The sequence below is a fragment of the Sturnira hondurensis genome, unplaced genomic scaffold (genome assembly GCF_014824575.4).
Source record: "Sturnira hondurensis isolate 20B ecotype Veracruz unplaced genomic scaffold, ASM1482457v3 Scaffold0000648, whole genome shotgun sequence".
Classification (NCBI taxonomy): domain Eukaryota; kingdom Metazoa; phylum Chordata; class Mammalia; order Chiroptera; family Phyllostomidae; genus Sturnira; species Sturnira hondurensis.
Window position 1 is genome coordinate 9,471,898 of NW_028073279.1, and position 19,038 is coordinate 9,490,935.

Here is a 19,038-nt window from a genome sequence, read left to right on the forward strand (position 1 = left end):
TGGTACCCTCATTCATGATGAATACATTATGCTGTATCTCAATAAATCATCACCAGCATTATCTGAAACAGCAGAAGAAGTCAGTTCTTTCAAAGGAAAGGATTACGCTGAAAGATTGTACAGCTTAGGGGAAATCTCTGCTTTTTACTTAATAGAAAATGACAGTAGCTAAACATAAGGCTTCACAGTGGATAGCTAGGGAGAGATGTGGATGGGGAGGAAGAGGAAGACGACATTAAAGACAGGTGTTCTTTATTCAGTATAGATAACTTAGATTTTCAAAAATGCTCCCCACTGAGATAGCTACGGAATTGGCCAATCTGAGTTATTTTATTATTTCATTCTAGAAATGCCCCCGGCTCCCTTCCCATTCACCACTGGAATCAGCCGGGGTTAAGAGTCAGAAGAGCTGACAAATATTCCTTGTCTGCAGGGGACCGAGATGCACAGCAAACCCGGGGCCAGTCCACCCCCGTTCCTGCTTTTCCTGGTGCCAACTTTCTCCTCTGAGAAGAAAACCTCATTCCAGTAATCTGAGCATCCTGAACAAATGGCTTATGTACAACAAAAATAATATAAAATATAAGTAAGAAAAGACCAAGGATGAGAAAATTGCACTAAATTCTGAGAAATTCTCACATGGGACAAGGAATATAGAATACTGAGTGATGTTATGGATAATGTCCACAATTTCAGTTTCATGTCAATGTGGGCAATACACAGCTCAGGGAAATACCAGCTGACGTAGCGCCTTCCAGAGATCAGACTTAATCCCCCCCCAAAAAAAACCACCGAAAACCCCCCATAAAATGCCCGAAGTTCTTTTTCTGAAGGAAGCCATAGGATTTTCCCAATGTTTTAGAGATAATCAATAAACACCTTGCAGGAGAAACTTAGCCAGAGGGCAATTTGACCCCTCTGTTCTTTAGCTCAAGGACATCTGGGTTTCAAAAGTCTACTAGTAAGGGGTGAAACAGATTGTTACTTCATTTCAGAATATGATTTATTTTAATCCTTGCTTCCTGATTAACTTGCATGTAGTGAATGCTGGTGGTTTTAAGTTAATTTATTCCTCTCAGCGTCCCCCACCCCACACTCTGATATTTCAAGAATTCAGAAACATACTAACCACTCTCCTCCATCCTGCTCCTTGCTAGATGCTATTAAGTGGCAACAGTCTCATTGTGGTCTCCATTGTCCGAGTTCCCTCACCTGCCGAGTCTTGGCCCTGGAGCCCGCGCACTCCAGCTGAGTTAACATGAAATGCCTAGAAATGAACCTCTGCCGCCATCCCTACCTGTGCCACGTGCTGGTCAGGTAGGGGAAGCAGGTGTCAACAGGGGGCTTAAGAGATACAGGAGAACAGTGTGTCCCAAGCTGGTGAGCCAGCTAGGAGAAAAAATTACAGGAGCCCAAACCCTGCGATTATCTCTTCACCCACACTCACTAGAGCCTGCTTTTTTCCTGAACTCCAAACACAGGAGTAAAACATGCTTAGCCATCTTGTTACCTTATCTACCTCTGGGCCCCCGAGGGGTTGCCTTGCCTAAGACAGGAACGCATTTTATAATGTGTGCCATTTATAGAAAGAAACATGCCTTTCACCCTGATTTGGAGACTCTGAGAAATATTAAGTTCATGCTTATGATACTTTATCAAAACATGTCGCTTACTCTTAGGGGTTACCTAAAAGATTTTTCATTGAGAAGTATATTAGCTGCCAGTCTCATTTATATAATTCTAGGTTTATGGAAAGGTCAGGAGCTGGTACAATAATAAATTTTCACATAACATGTGCAGGCAATTCACATTATCTTTATATCTGTGCTGTAAAAAGGTATTAACAATAAGAGAATAATCCTTTCTAAATCGCCTGTAGATCCTCTGTGAAAAAAAGAAGATGCTGGATTATGACTGCTTTCTATGCGTATTTTTATAAGATAAAACTAGCGCCTGAAATTCAGTTTCAGGAGAAATAACTCCATCTTTCCTACCCCCTTAAGTTAAAAGAAAAACTTCCTTCTGGATTTACTTTCATGAGCAACTGATCGAAACTGCATCCCGAGGGAGAAAACAGAACTGTGACTCCCACTTTGATCTCTTCCCCATGGAGACATTCACTCCCTGCCTGGCTTGCAAGATGTTCATTTGATTGACGTTTGCTCTGATGTGCAAACTGCTTTGAACTTCAGACATTTAATTCCCATCAGGCTGCAGTCATTTTTATTCTCCTTCAACAGGATTTACAAGCAGGAGATCGGCAAATGTGGAAGATAAAATAAATTTGCAGAAGCTTTGAATCTTACATCAAAACTGTTCAAGTGAGCTCCAATTGGATTTCATTCAGCCTCGATTCACAGTGCAAATCAACTTTTCGGTGGAGTCCCAGTTTAGAAAGAAAAAGATATAAAAGGAAAGAGACACACACACCAGTTGGGGTTTACTTCCTGAATCTCTTTCTTGGTCTTTGTTTAAATTTCCTATGGAAAGCGATTTGCTTGGCAAAAACCACACCCACGGTTCTGAGGGCGGTGGTGAAATGTGATGTTATTCATAGGCACATTTTTATGATACTATTTCAAAAAGCAAATCCCCGTGGATATCTCAGAAAAGCAGGGCTTAAAATTGATAAGGGAGTCCATAAACAAAGCCAGTATGATGACAGCAAATACGGTAGTGGATATTTTTCACTTGTTTGTGGCTTGTTTTTAATCATTGCTAAAATGCTGAGACAGGTGCAAACGGTTAAAAAAAAAAATCCCACCACTTCTTCTGGAAGCAAAAGCTGGTATCAGATCAGAAGCTGGTTGGTGTGAGGCAGATGCTGTGAGGCTGCTCTCTGAGTTCACAGCACAAGGCAGGCTCTTGCTTCCCGGGTGAGAGCCTGCCTTGCCCTGGAAGCAAGAGCCTGCTTGCTGCTTAAAATGGAACCTGAATGGCCAGGTTCCATTTTAAGAGCAGCACACATTTTCCTGGGAAGCCAAGGAGGCAAAGCCCCTTGACCAGTAGCTGCAGGAGCCTTTAGTAAAAGACGATCTGGACCCTGAGAAACATCCACGACTGCCAGACCCTCCAGGTCCAGTAACAGCCCGTCAGTGTCTGGTTCTCTACCATACGAGGGAGACGTATCACTTCACCTCCATTCAACCAGGTTCCTGCTCATTCTTTCTGGGAAGTGTCTGCTCTCCAAATATTTGAGCAACACCCGCTGAAAAGAATTAAACAAGAACGCCCTTATCTTCCACTTAACCACCCATGAGAATAAAGTTAAACAAAGAAAGAGCTAAGATAAAAATCAAACATCTGTACTGGCAAATATTTAAACTCTGTTTGAATGGTGGAGGAAGGGGTAAGAGTGGGATCACTTGAAAAAAGAACTATCACATTCATAAAGTAAATGATACTTGAACCCCCACCAACTGCGTTTACTTATTCAAACACCTAAATTAATGGGCAAACTGAAAAGCTGTCAAATAACGCGTTCCAAGAAATGGCGTTTCCTTCCATCTCTACAGAGATTGGAGAGATAAGTCACATTCTTTTTGTTCTTATCAGCAATAAGGATTAAACCCCCAGGGTTCAGCAACTCAGCCAGAGTGGAAACAAGGGCTGCTTTCAAATGCCCTTGGAAGGTAAGGCTTTCAGAGCAATATAGCATCTCTCCCTCTCCATTCAAGTCGATGCGTCACACGGAGCAGCCATCTTTCTTTTTCACGGCTTCCCCACCAAAACACATCATGGAGAGGAGGGCCTGCTGTGATCTCCGGTCTCACTTCTAGTTTCCAAGTATTATCCATTTAATCCACTTTCTCACACAAGCTTGGGAGACTGCACAGGTGAACAAACCGGGATTTGGAAGTGGATCTGAAACCACATTAAACATTTATCTTTATCTTCTTCATCACCAGGTTGGGGCCTGGTGCAGGAAAAAGAAGAAAGAAGGGTCTCTGGGAAAATAAAGGGGAGAACAAGCAGGTGGACAGAGGCCTGGGGAGGGTGGGATCCACAGGCTCTGTGCTCCTCCTGCCACTTAACCTTGGAAAAGGACTTAATGGACTTTAAAATAATCTATTTATATACTCTTCTCCCTTGCTAGTTAATACATACAGAGAGATCCTTTCCAGTGTTTACCTCCAGGGCACAGCCCTGCAAAGTGCACAGGTTTTTAAACGACTGCTGAATGAGTAAATGCAGAAAACCTAAGAGGCTGAAACTTCCTAGGACTACAGGCCAGAGATGGTAAATTCACGTGTTTTCTTCTTGCATGCGCACTGAGTAGTTAGCAAACAGCAGACAACGCTGAGTGGTAGGACACAGACATCTCAGAGGTAGCAGATGACCTTGAAGATGAACTGGTTCAATCTCTCAGGCTCATTACCCACTGAGGGAAGAGGCCTGTCCAGATCTCCCTCTTCTCTACAAGAAACATAAAACATAAGATATGAAATACTTCTGTCCAACAGATCCTCAGAAGAAATTACTGACCCAGTATTAAAAAATTAATAAAGCATCCCAGCTGGTGTGGCTCAGTTGGTTGATCATCATCCCACAAACCCAAAGGTTGCTGGTTCAATCCCTGGTCAGGGCATATGCCTCGGTTGCAGGTTTGGTCGAAGGTCAGCATGCGTATGGAAGGCAACCAATTGGTGTGCCTCTCTCGCATCAATGTTTGTCTCCCTCTCTTTCCCTCTCTAAAAAAAAGTTAATAAAGCTATGAGTGTGAAGATAGATTTGTACATCATCATACCAAACAAGCCACATCCCCTGAAAGACATTATAGACAGCTTTTTAAATTCTGGCCTTCTTTGAAAACACTTTGAATTTTTGCACAAGAAAACACAAAAATCCCAAGGGAAGTTTCTGGTCCTTTGCTACAATAGGGCCTATTTCTTAAGGCTGGCAGTTTCTTTCTAGAGACCAGATTTTGGGGGATGAAGAGAGGGAGGGCAAGAGAGAGGGAAGATGGAATGAAATAAGACCCCCCCTCCCTAAAATCCCTAAAAGGCTGCTGGTGAAATTCAGTATTCTAAGCAGAGTGGCAGGTCTCCCGTCCTTCCTCCAGTGAAGGTCACTCAGGGAAAATTCAGAAAGCAAGCCTGTCTGCAGTGCCAAACGCAGGCACTTTCTGCAGTGACGGCACTCATCAATAGTTCTAAAGATAACAGTATCCATCTATACATACAGACCCACGCACACACATAAGCGACACAAATTGCTATGGGAACACATTTTTCAGATTGAGAAACAAGCTAACCAGACTATTGGGAGCATTACATTCAGCCAATTTAGACACTTCAGAGGGTCACACAATAGCCTCAAGTAAAATTCTCGGAAGAAATAGATAGTTTAGCATTTCGAGAGCCAGATAAACCACCCCAATTTTGCCGCTCGGTGAAAATATTTTATCACTGAAAGAAAATTATCTGGAATCAGGAAACCTGGATTCCACACCAAGCACCTTTGAGCCTTAACACACCTCTCCTGAATCCATGTCCTCGCTGGCAAAACAGGGGTGAGGCTGGGGAGGGCAGAGTCTCCCCCTTACCACCGCTGAGAGGGTCACACGAAGAAGCTAATATAAGCAAAATAACGTTTACAGACATAAAAGCCCAAGATGGTATTTTACAGAAGTGTTAACATATATAACTTTTTTTACATAAGGTAAATAATGTCGCTGAGTAGGCCTTCTGTCACGTGAAGCATTCTGCAAACTCTTTGTTGAATCCTGAGCTCAGCTCAAGTCCTTCCGGCACCAACAGCCAGAAAGGCTGCACCTGTGACATTTTGCCTGCCTGCAGGTAATAACAATTTTAAAGGGATTAGAGGTGGAAGTCTGAGATAAAGCAGGGAGAATGACTTGAGAAACTAAGATTCAGTATTATAAGGGCAAAATGCAAAACGCATCTTTCTGGGGAAAGAACAGGATCTGAAATAAAATTAGTGGTCAAGGACCAAGCTTGTCACATTAGTTGACCTTGTGACACCCAAAGTGTCCTAAGTACAAAAGCACCTGGCTGAGTCACAATGTTGTATTTCCCATGGGAACAGTAGTAAGAAACGAATTCTCTCTAGGGTTAGATATGTTACATCATTTGTTTTTTTTAACGTGTGCTACCTTAAAATAGGGCTGGGAATAAGTTGGAGCAGCCTACATGTGTGCTGTTATGTCTAGAAACGTGGTTTTATACAAAACTCATCTGTGCCTCAGCCCATGAGAACTACACGTTCCAGCTCTGTCCCTGCTTCGCAACTGCCAGGCACATAACACGACCATGGGGCTGAAAACATTTGTGGGATAAAAAATAACTCGACAGGCTAATCCCAGCGGCCTGCCAGACACTCCCCAGGCATGAGCCACATGCAGTTCAAAATTAAAATCTAGATGTTTACACTGATCTCACCTTTGACCTCGTGACACCAAATGAATAAAGGAACAAGAGTAGCATGTACAAAAGAGTGTGACTAAGTCAAAATGTTGTATTGTTTTTAAATAAAAATCTCCTTTTGCTCTGCTTTTCACTCGTTCGTGAATTGATTCATATCCCGAGATGCTCAATTTAAAATTCAGAACCATCTTTTAAAATCACCCTCCCTACTCAAATCCCCACTAAAAACAAGTTGGCAGATTCTAGTAACCCACCACCACCCTGGACATCTTTTGTCTTCCTACAGTTCTCCCTTGACATGTCATTACTTTTCTCCTAGACTATTAGGATGGTCCAACTTCACAAGCAACGTGCCTTTGCATCACAACTGGTCCCTCACTTGGAACCAATTCATTGGCCCAAATCACAGACCTCGCTTTAAAATCTACTGCTTATCGAGAGGAGTTTGCCCAAGCGATCAAGGATTCTGAGCTCATCACAGCACATCTCTTATCTGCCGCTCCAGCTGTGTCTTCCACCTCACCGCACTCAGTGCTTTATGGATTCTTGCTGCTTTCTGATCAGAAGCATCCTTCCCCCCGACATCTATCTGCAGAGGTTTCCCTCTTCAAGGCCTCAACTGCCACTTCTCTACCAAGCCAGAGTCTAAGAAGCCTCTGTCCATAACCATTCTTCTCTAAAGGAGTCGCTGGATTCCTTTCCCCACGCTTGACAGTCTGCCTTCGCTCACTCTGAGTTCCTGGAGGTACAAAGCGCTGTATTCATCTTTGTTTATCAGACAGTATCTAGTACAATGTCTTGCACGTTAACTCCCTTGAACATGATACAGACGAGTTGAGTAGAAAATGACAGAGAGTAGCCCCCTCTTATCTGCAGTTCCGCTCTCCAGTTTCCATTACCTGTGGTCATTTGCAGTCTGAAAATATTACATAAAAAATGCCAGAAGTAAACAATTCATGAGTTTTAAATTGCACACCTTTCCGAGGACCATGATGAGATCTCGTGCCTTCCTGCTCCTTCACACGGGACCATAAAGCACCCCTTTGTCCAGTGCATCCATGCTGTATACGCTCCCTGCTCATTAGTCACTTAGGAGCCACCTCGGTCACCAGATCACCTGTCCAAGTATGGCAGTGCTGCTCAAGCAATCTCTACTTTACTGAACAATGGCCCCACAGCACGGGGGTCGCTACACCGGCAATTTGGATACTGCAAAGAGAAGCTGTAAAGTGCTTTCTTGGAGGGACTAAGTGGAATTTCTCCACTCAAGGGAAGAAAAAACAGTAAGATCTACAGCAAGAACAAATCTTTCATCTTGAACTTGTAAAGAAGGAAAAGGAAACTCATGCTAGTTTTGCTGTTGTACTTAAAGTACCAAAGTGACAACCACAACATACAGTAGACACTTAGCTAAGATGGAAGAGGCTCTGGGTCTGTGGGTAGAGGCAAGGACAGAAAACATATTCTGACTGATGGCAAGGAAGACGTCAGCAAGAGACTCCCCTGCAACAAGCGGCCGCATACACAGAACTTCATTGCAGTACATTGTTATAATTGTTCTATATTACCATTAATTATTGTTGTTAATCTCTTAGTGTGCCTGATCATGATAAATAATAAACTTTATCATAAGTATACATGTTTAGGAAAAATATAGTATGATATAGGGCTCAGTAATTCTTTGGTTTTAGGTGACCAAAGGAACTGGGGTCTCAGTAATTCTTTGGTTTTAGGTGACTGGGGTCTTGGACCATATGCCCTGTGGATGAAGGAAAACTACTGTATATACAGGTACTTGGAAATTTTGTGTTTTAAATTCACCCTGCATACAATCAGTTAATATGGTGTCATAATAATTATTCAGATCCATTATTACTAATGACCTAATTTAGCTGATAACTGTAACAACTCAGTCAATATCAACTTCAGTTTTGCATCAGGGCTTATAACAATGATACTCAGATGAAAAGAACAACTTTTATGAATAGGTATAAAAGTACTCGAATTCCTGCCTGTAGGTGAAGAAGCTCAGTAATTCTGACATCATCACCATCACCATTTCCCAAAAGCTAAAGACAAAATCTGGTTTGATGCCACAGAGTGACACCTTCAGCAAGTATTTACCGAGGACCTGTTCAAGCAAGGTGTCGAATACCAGGTTAAATGTGACAGGGTCCCTGAACTCAGTGAAACTGAGAAGAAGGATGAGGGGGCACAAGGGTGAGAACATGCCTTAGAGCCTGCTACTGACCCCTCCTGCAGTTCCCAGAACTAACCTCGAACACCTTCGGACCCTCCCTCTTCCAACCCAACAGAGGGAGTGCCAACCGCCATGTCCAGGCCCCCTCGTCTTCCTCGCTTATGTGAATGAAATCAGACTATGTCTTTTAATCACTACATGGTTGACAAGTAAAATCCCCTAAGAGCTCATCACTCATCATTTCATTTCCTTTGTCAAGAATCTTAAGTCAATAATCTCTTTCAAGAAATCAGTATTATTGGTGTCTGCTATTATATAGTAACAATAAAGTAGCAAGTGAGGACATTGTCCTTTACTTCATTTTCAGAGCCTATACTCTCCTGAATGAAGTTCAGGTTCTCCAGTCTAGCATTTTTAAGAGTCTCTGTGAAATGTTACTCATCCAACTTCTCAGCCACACCTTCCATCACTTGCTCCAGATGTCAGAGCAACTGGCCATTTCCAGCAATGGGGTTTCCTTCATATTGACATTTCTCTCCTGGAAATCATTTCCTCCATATCTTCAAGTTTTCAAATCCTTTTTCTACTTACACATTCAGCTGAAATGCCTCTCCCGTAGGCGATTTCACAAGTGATAATTTTTTTAAATGAATAAACAAATGGTGAGGGACTTAATATCTGTAGGCCTTGCTGTATACTATCTTTTTCCCTCCTAGGTGACTCTCAAAAAGAAGAAACCAAATTTCCTCATGAACTCCAGAATGCCCAACTTTGGGCAGTAGGAAAAGTTGCCTGTAATGGCAAATGGCTCCAGTTAAAAACAGCTTCTAAGAAGGTTGAGGGAAATCAGTGACTCTTGAGAGACGGGTCTCTGGAGTACAGTTTAAACTGCTCATTTTATAGTAGAGGAAACTGAAGACTAAAAAGGCTAAGTGTACGTCCCACAGCAAAGCGACAGAACGGAGGCCCACCCAGTCTTAGTACTGTATTACTACGGTGAACCTTGCATCATGACTGAACTTACACTGAAGGGAAAACTGTCTTCACTGCTAAAGGTACTTCTTTCCACCATCCTGGAGACTGAGCTGATTTTAAAAAAGGAAACAAAAAAAATGTAAAAGAAACCTGCCTTTTCTTAAAATGAAAGAAAGCTAATGGTTGAGTTTAACTTAAAGACAAACAAAACAAAACATGAAAACCTGACCTGAAGCTAAATCCCTTGAGAGCTTAGCACAGGGAGGTAAACATTATGGGTCAGGAAGTTAATCATCAAAATTAAAAATAATTCTCTAAGTAACTTATTTCTGGCTCTGATGATGTCAATAACATTTAAAGAACCTGAAATGTGAATAGAGAAATTTGCACAACATCTAAATCATGGCACAAAAGACACAATCAATTTACATGAAAAAAATTACTCAAATGCTAGGATTCCTTTCCTTTCCTTTCCAGGTAGTCCATTAGCATGAACATTAATGTTCTTAAAAAGTTGAGAAATACTTAACATATCATATTAGTGTCAGGTGTCTAAACATAGTGTCAGGTGTTGGTGTCTAAACATAATGATTAGATATTTGTATATGTTTTAAGTATTCACCACAATCATTCTAGGTAACACCTGCCACCATACAGTGACAACTTTTTTCTTCTGATGAGGACTTTAAGGTCCACTCTTTTAGCAACTTTTGAATATGCAACACTGTGTTATTAATTATAGTCTCCATTCTATACATTATATCCCCATGTGGTATTTATTTTGTAACTGGCAGTTTGTACCATGTGACCTATTTGCCCATTTCTCTGACCCCTGACCCTTACCAACCTGTTCTTTGTATCCATGAGCTTGTTTTGTTTTTTTTTTTTTTTAAAGAAGATTCCAAGAGCCCTGGCTGGTGTAGCTCAGTGGATTGAGTGCGGGCCTGCAAACCACACAATCGCAGTTCGATTCCCAGTCAGGGCACATGCCTCGGTTGCAGGCCATTGCAGGCCAGTTCCCAGCAGGGGCCAGTTCCCAGCAGGGGCCAGTTCCCAGCAGGGGATGCATGAGGAGCAACCATACATTGATGTTTCTCTTCCTCTCTCCTTCCCTTCCCCTCTAAAGATAAATAAATAAAATATTTAAAAAAAAAGAAGATTCCACATATAAGTGAGGTCATATATTTGTCTTTCTCTGATTTATTTTACTTAGCTTAATGCCCTCAACATCCAACCATGTTGTTGCAAATGAACAGATCCCACTCTTTTTTTTATAGGTGAATAATATATAATTCACTTTGTATAGATACAATGCTACTTCTAAGTCTATTCACCCATTGATGGATACTCAGATTGTTTTCATAATTTGACTATTGTGAATAGTGCTGCAATAACACGAGGGAACAGATACCTTTTGAATTAGCGTTTTTCTTTCCTTCAAATAAATATCTAAACTGGAATTGCTAGGTCATATGGTAGTCCTCATTTTTCAAGGAATCTCCGTACTGCTTCCCACAGTGGTTGTACCAATTTCCCTTCCCACCAACAGTGCATGAGGGCTTCCTTTTCTCCACATCCTCGCCAACACTTATCATTTTTGTCTTTTTGATGATAGCCATTCTAACAGGTGTGAGATGACTTCCCATTGTGGTTTTGATTTGCATTTCCCTAACGATTAGTGATGTTGGTCATCTTTTCACGCACCTGTTGGCCATCTGTACATCTTTGGATAAACAGACGTCTACTCAGATCCTCTGCCCATGTTTAAATCAGACTTGTTTTATTGCTATTGAGTTGTACAAACTCCTTATATATTTCGGGTATTAAGTTCTTGCCAGATACATGACTTGCAAATATTTTCTCCCATTCAGTAGGCTGCCTTTTCATTCCTTTGACGATTTCCTTTGCTGTGCAGCGGCTTTCAGTTTGAAGTATCCCACTTGTTTATTTTTGCTTGTAGAGTCAGATCCTGAAAATCTTGGACAAGACTGATGTCAAAGAGCTTACTGCCTAATGTTTTCTTCCGGGAGTCTTATGGTTTAGGTCTTATATTCAAGTCTTTCATCCAGTTTAAGTTGTTTTTTGTATATAGTATAAATAGTGGTCCAGTTTTCTGAACACCTTTAAGAGACCATCCCTTCCCCACTGTATATTCTTGGCATCTTTGTCATAAATTAATAGACCATATATGTGTGAGTTTATTTCTGCGCTCTGTGCTCTGTTCCACTGAGCCGCATGTCTGTTTTTGTTTGTTTGTTTCCAATATGTTTGTAATATAGTTTGAAATTAGGGAGAGGTCTCCAGCTTTGAAAGGTCCACAGAATGAGAGAGTCTAGCATCCTCCAATATAAACATGTGGGTTCATAAAAATTTAACTTCAACATTAGATCTTCTATCCCAATTTTCTGTTCTTTCTTTGAAAGGTGGGTATGATGGTTAATTTATGTGTCAACTTGGTTGGGCCCTGGTACCCAGATACTTAGTCAAACACTATTCTGGGGTGTGTCTGAGAAGGATTTTGAGGGATAAATTGGTGGACTTGCGGGTGAGCCTTATCCAGTTAGCTGAAAGACCCAACAGGACAAAGTCTGGCCTCCCCCAGGAAAGGAACTCTGCCATTGGACTGAGACTGGGATGCTTTCTTCAGCTTCTGTCTTGCTGCGCTACCTTGCAGATTTTGGACTTACATAGCCACAATCACGTGAGCCAATTCCTTACAACAAATCTGTCTCTCACCCTATTGGTTCTGTTTCTTTGAAGAACCCTGAGTCACACAGAGAGTTATAACTGTGGCTATTCATGGGATTGTAACCAGAAGCCCGTTTCTTCATCAGAACCCATGCTAGTTGCTTTGCCTACAGCACAATACCCCCAACAGGTTGACTGATAAGACCTGACTCTTGAATCATACAGTTCTAATGGGCACCAGCTGGGGATGCATTAACTTTGGCTTCTCAGAAAATGACATGAGTCCTACCTGCCTTCCCCAGTGCCTGTATCAACCTCAGTGGATGCTCCAACTAAAAAAGCAAGTTGTAAAATAGCAGGGGCCCAATTTTATAATGGTTCCAAAGTTTCTTCCTTTTTTGGAATCAGGGAGGCTTTTAAAGTCTCCCCTGGTGAATATGAGAAGTCTCTATAGAGCTACCTCCAGGTGGTTGGCTTCTGAGAGCCTTGGAAATAAGTTGCTTACTTATTCTAGCTTCACTGGAGTATCACTTTGTTATCTCAAACCTAGATGCCTTAATGCCAATTCCTATCATGATTAACAATGAATAAGCATCAAGTGAGTGAGGTTAACAGCACTGAATCCACTTGGAGACACACTCAAAATAGTCTAAGTTCATCTTCCCAGTATTCACCTTCAAGTTTACCCTCTCCATTGTTTCCTTCTTTTTAAATAATGACATCAAAAATTACAAGTAAGATTGCCACTGGGCAGGAACATCTACAGCAGAGACTGTGGACTGGGAGGAGAGAAATGAAGAGATGTGGAAGATACAGTTGCTGACTGGCCTATGTAAAAGCCAAGTGCTGTCAGGGCCTGCTGGCTAACAGCAGCTTCTGATGCACACTGCACAGCCCTATCTCTGTGGCAAGCCAGGTTTCTAGGGCAGACGTGCTTGGTGTTATGCAGAAAGGAGCTATATCCTTTACAGTGGAGAGAATGAGGATGCACGCTTAAGTTGCAACAGAAGGAAATGCATATGGACATTTTCTTAAGTGGAACTTATTAACATTTGTAGTCTTTTCAGATGATGAGTTGCAAAGTCACATGTAATGTGAGCTAAGTAGGCAATGAAAAGTCTGAGGAATGGGTGCACATAATACAATATGGACTTGTGGGAACTGTGGTGAATGGGAGAATGCATGTCCTGTCTTCAAAGGGGAGAAATCTGTGGGAATGTGGACTCACTATTGCCATTATCTTCTTCTGAATTTCAGAGAAGACTAAAGTTTGGATTTTTAACATGGGTAACCTCCCAAAGTTTAAATGTTGGCAACAGATTTTAAACCTTACCAAACTTAAAAACATTTAAAGCATTTTGTGGGGCCAAGATAAACACATCTGTAGGCTACACACAGCCCGTGAGTGTAATTGCAAGTCTGTGTGTCTGTGTGCTTTTTGTGGGACAGTCTAGGATCACATGCGCCCTCATCACCTGACCCGATGCAACAACACAAAGGGAGCTGTTAATGAAATTACACGAATAAATGATTTTTTTTCAAAATTATGTTATTGTAAGTAAGACACTGGAAATGAATGTCTTAGATTAAGCCTTAACTTATCTACTTTTCTCCATATTTCAGAATGGTAATTCTTCAGATCATTCCTTCAGCAAGCAATGGAGGAGCGCCCAACCACTGGGCGGGGTCCTGTGCACAAGCAATGGCGGAACATTCAACCACTGGGCAGGGTCCTGTGCACAAGCAATGGAGGAGCGCCCAACCACTGGGCGGGGTCCTGTGCACAAGCAATGTTGGAGTGCCCAACCACTGGGCGGGGTCCTGTGCACAAGCAATGGCGGAACATTCAACCATTGGGCAGGGTCCCATTCACAAGCAATGTTGGAGTGCCCAACCACTGGGCAGGGTCCTGTACACCAGCAATGGAGGAGTGCCTAATCATTGTGCAGGATCCTGTACAAAATAATTAACTTCTAGGGCTCCTGCATAAGAATTTTAAGAGTTGACTGATTCAAGAAGGAAAGTATCAAAATCATCTGAAAAATCAGATTTTCTGCTGCCTTGCAGGTTCTCTCTGTTGTCACCATAGTATAACCTTCAGGGTGTGATCTGCGGAACGCTCTATGCTTTAAAGTCCCCCTCTCTTCAGCACTGGGAGTTTATTTCCTTAAATATGCATTACTAAGGCTTAGAGAGAAAAATACAAATTATAAATACTAACTATAAATACCAAGTACTAATTATAAATTAGTAAAAGTCGAGGCCTAAAACAAAAAGTGAAAAGCCTTTTCCCCATATTTCTTTATACATTTGAAGAAGCAAGGTCCACAGGCCACAGGCACTTGGAATGTCTGTGACAAGTTGCTAGAGTGTCACTGGGCCAGTGCTGTTTTTAAAAATGGGTACAGAGCCCACTTATAAAAAATGGACAAGATCCAGATCTAAGACTAAAGACCCTTGATCTCAAGTCTGGTTGCTTATATATTTTTGTAATGGCTGTATTAATACATATGCACGTGGCCAGATGTTGGAAGGATTTTAGCAACAATCTTGAGTCCATTTTTCATAAACTTCAGTCATTACCATATCTAGCACTTTTAAAATTTTGGTTACATTCACTTGATATTTTTATTTCAATTAACTCACTTTTAGTTTAGACATATTTATTTTTTAAAAAGAAACTCTACGTTATTGCCATAAGAGAAAAAACAATATCCCTTGATGTAGAGGATAATATTGAAATGCATAATGATCACATTTACAAGTTATGACCAAAACATATCTCCCAGGTAGGAGATGTGAGGTGGGTACTGGCATTATTTTCATCCCACTGATAAGGGGATGAAAACCCTGCATGGCAGGTACTATCTCACTGGTAAGGAAACTGAAGGTCAGAATGAAGTGACTTCCCAAGGTCAACTCGTGAGTGAAAAAGGTAAGGCTCAAAACCAGAGTTGCCTGGCATTTACAATAATCATTTTCAGTATGTCTTTAAATTACTTCCCAAGCCTAGGAATCTTCCTTTTTGAACTTAACTCCAACATGAACTCCCTAAGATTCAAATTGTAGGAATTTTCAGAAGGATTGGAAATAAGGGAGAGGGAACTGAAAATGTGTGCAGGAGGGCACCAGTTACAGGATGCAGAGAAAACTGTTTTATGAGGACCTGGAACAAAGGCAGCTAAGTCTTCTCACTCTTGTTTACCTGCTACTAACTCTGCCCACGTTTGAATCTTCATGTAAAAAGGTGAGAGGCTATTGTAAAGTTAGAAGGTGTTATCGTTTGGCTAATGGCTAGAAAAGCATCAGCTCAGAGTTCACGCTGAAAATTCCTACGCACAGGCCCCTGGAAAATGAGCTCAGTGCACAGCCAAGAAGACTCAGTTAAGAGAAACGGTAGTCGTCACCTGCCACTTCAGTGGCAAACGGGTGTTGTCAGATCTCTGTAATGTGCCACCAGAGGGGCCTGTCTTGCTCACCTGTACATCTGATTACTCAGCGTTGGAGCCAGAACTGCCCTGGTTTTACAGGACTCATCTCCAATGGCAGTTCTCAGTTCTGTCAACCACTAGTGAGGAGGGAAGATTGCCTCATGGCCTCGCTGAGTCCCCGTGCGACATGCAGTGCTGTGGTCTCACCTCTGAAAGAGGAATAGCCTCTCACACTAACCCAAGTACTCAGCGGCACGCATCCTTCTAGAAGTACCATTAAGGTCTCTTGGACGTTAGACTGAACTCAATGAGAAATTCCGGGAGGGAAGAAACCAAATGCAGTTTACATTTCCCTGTATTCTCTAAAAGGTAGACCACTGTGATTCTGCCAAATATCTGGATGGCTATCTCAGACCCCCACCCTTATCTCTGCATATTCAAAATGGAAATGAATGCCCTTCCCTGACAACATTTTGGTGTGACTCCCCCCAAACTTTTAATGAGTGTGTGTGTGTGTGCACATGCATGTATGGCCATTTTCACAAGTAAGCTAATACTCTTCTACAGCATGGCTGCATCTTATCATCTCGCTTTTATAGGATAGGACTCCTTAACGAACCCCTATAGCTAGAAAGTTGGGGCTTTTACAATGTTCTTTCTTCTGAATGACTTTCTTTATGTGTTTATCTTTATAGACACGTCCGATTATTTTCTTGCAATATTCCTCCAAATGACCAGATCAAATGCCAGACCTATTTCTCAAGTTTATAGAGTCTGCAGTGATGATACCCACCTGGTACATTTCTCAGCTTTGAAGAACCATATCGCCGCTCAGCTGTGTCACCTTTTGCCCTAACTATAAATTATGTTCAGTATTTGCCCCCCCCACCCAATAATTTTTAAATTTGATGGGGAATTCCTGTGAGGATGGACGTGTAGGTAGACGTGCTTTGCCGCCTCGCACAATGATAGAAAGCATTACAATCAAATCTCAAGCTAATAACACCCAGAACCATCAGAACATTGAGCTGCATGAAGTCTGACAACCAAGATGTGAAGAAGACACACACACCCAGCCGGGTAGGAGGGGCGGAATCACAGCGACGGGCAGAGAGGTGGCAGCCGCCGGACAATCGGTCTCACGCTCACGTACGGTGGGTGAAAATCAGGAGGATACCTTGGGAGGGAGTGACCCCAGCCACAGGCCAGACCACACAAACCCAGGGGCGCAGCACTGGGAAGATAGATCCCATTACCTCTGGCTATAAAAATCAGTGGGGGGGTGGGGAGGCAGAACAAACTGCTGGATCTTTGCTGCTTAAAGGGCCTGCAGAGTCTTTAAACATATGCAAACCCACGCACTCCGGAATTCACCACTGGGTCAGCAGCTGGAAGGGCGCCAAGTGGCACACAGGAAGAGGGTGAAGTAACCAGGGGCGAGTGCCAGGCGAACCTCCAGAAGCCAGGGGGCAGCACTGTCCCCTCTCCAAGCCAAACCCACACAGACAAAAAGCAGTCAAGTGGTTGCCCACCCTTGCAGTTCCCTAAGGGTCTGCCCCACATAATTTACAGGTGCCTTTTCTATAGTAGGCCATAGTACTAAGACAGGGCGTCAAAGCAACTGTACCTAATACACAGAAACTAACCCTGGGAGACTGCTAAATTGAGAAGATCAAGAAATATGGCCAAAATGAAAAAACGGAACAAAACCCAGAAAAGGGACTAAGTGAAACAGAGAGAGCCAGCCTATCAGACACAGAGATCAAAATACTGGTATATCAGGATGCTCAGAGCGCTCACTGAGTACAGCAACAACATAAAGGAAGAAATGAAGGTTACACTAATTGAAATAAAAATCTACAGGGAACCAACAGAGAAGTGAAGGCAGCTGGGATTCAAACCAATGATTTGGAACATAAGGAAAAAATAAACATTCAACTAGAACAGAAAGAAGAAACAAGAATTCAAAGAAACAAAGATAGACTTAGGAACCTCTGGGGCATCTCCAAATGTGCCAATATGTGAATCTTATGGATGCCAGAAGGTGAAGAGTAAGAGCAAGAAATTGAAAACTTATTTGAAAATATAATGAACAAAACATTCCCTAATATGGCAAAGGAATAGACATCCAAGTCCAAGAAGCACTGAGAGTCCCAAACAAGTTGGTCCCAAAGAGGAACGCATCAAGACACATCATAATTAAAATGCCAAAGACTAAAGATCAAGAGAGGATCTTAAAAGCAGCAAGAGAAAAGCAGATAGTTACCTCCAAAGGAGTTCCCATGAGACTATCAGCTGATTTCTCAAAAGAAACTTTGCAGGCTAGAAGGGACTGGCAAGAGGTACTCAAAGTGATGAAAAGCAAGGACCTACAATTTAGACTACTCTATCCAGCAAAGCTATCATTTAGAATCAAAGGGCAGATAATGTGCTTCCCAGAGAAGGTAAATCCAAAGGAGTTCATTATCACCAAGCCCTTAGTATATGAAATGTTAAAGGGACTCACTGAAGAAAAAGAGGATCAAAACTATGAACATTAAAAAGGCAACACATTCACAACTATCAATAACTGAATCCTAAACAAACAAACAAAATCCTAAAACAAACTAAGCACTAAGAAAACAACCAGAACAGAAACAGAATCTCATAGGTATGGAGATCATTTTGACGGCTACCAGCTGGGAAGGGAAAGGGAAAAAAGGGGTAGAGAACAAAAAGCACAATCGACAGGTACAAAATAGACAGGGGGAGGTTAAGAACAGTACAGGAAACAGATAAGCCAAAGAACTTACATGCATGACCCATGGACATGAACTAAGGGTGGGGGTACTGCTGGAGGGAAGGGGTACTGGGTGGAGGGGGGCAAAGGGGAAAAATTGGGACAACTATAATAACATAATCAATAAAACATACTTTAAAAAATAAAATGCAGAATATAGTGAACAAAATAAAATACTGGCTATAATAAGTATTATAAAGAAGTATAATACTGAAGTATTACAAAGAGTAAGTTTTTGTAATTGTTCCCTTTCTAGGGATGAAGATAGGGTGGCTCAAAGGCATTAAGTACCCAAGTCCATCTGAGTATTATGGGCTGTAGGGAGGAGTCATACCCAGAGAGTCTCATTCCAAATGGTATATACCTTTTCCACTTAATTTAGTAAACAACTAATCTGAGCTTCCTTGGGTAACAGACAGGGTCAGCCAGAGTGAAAGCTCATAATAATATCACACAGATGGAGAAATAAAATATCTTAAGGATAGTCTGCTACCAACATAGCTCACCAAGAAACTATAATAAGTAAAAAACTTGCTTGCAAAAGCAAAGCATCATTTAATCACTAAACAAAACCCCCCA

General features: G+C 41.8%; 1 protein-coding gene across 2 annotated transcripts in view; it reads right to left on the reverse strand.

Moving 5' to 3' along the window:
- The window catches only part of CACHD1 (cache domain containing 1), a 212,800-nt gene that overhangs the window by 74,557 nt on the left and 119,205 nt on the right, over window positions 1-19,038 (reverse strand). The window contains exons 1-2 of one of the 2 annotated variants that reach the window (XM_037043392.1): window positions 3,735-3,744; window positions 2,122-2,124 (exon numbers count right to left, since the gene is read on the reverse strand). The exons of the other annotated variant lie outside the window; for it this stretch is intronic. Coding sequence (XP_036899287.1) covers window positions 2,122-2,124; window positions 3,735-3,739 — 8 coding nt within the window. The 5' untranslated portion in view covers window positions 3,740-3,744. Of the gene's footprint in view, window positions 1-2,121; window positions 2,125-3,734; window positions 3,745-19,038 lie in introns of those variants that run through there. 2 annotated transcript variants of the gene reach the window in all.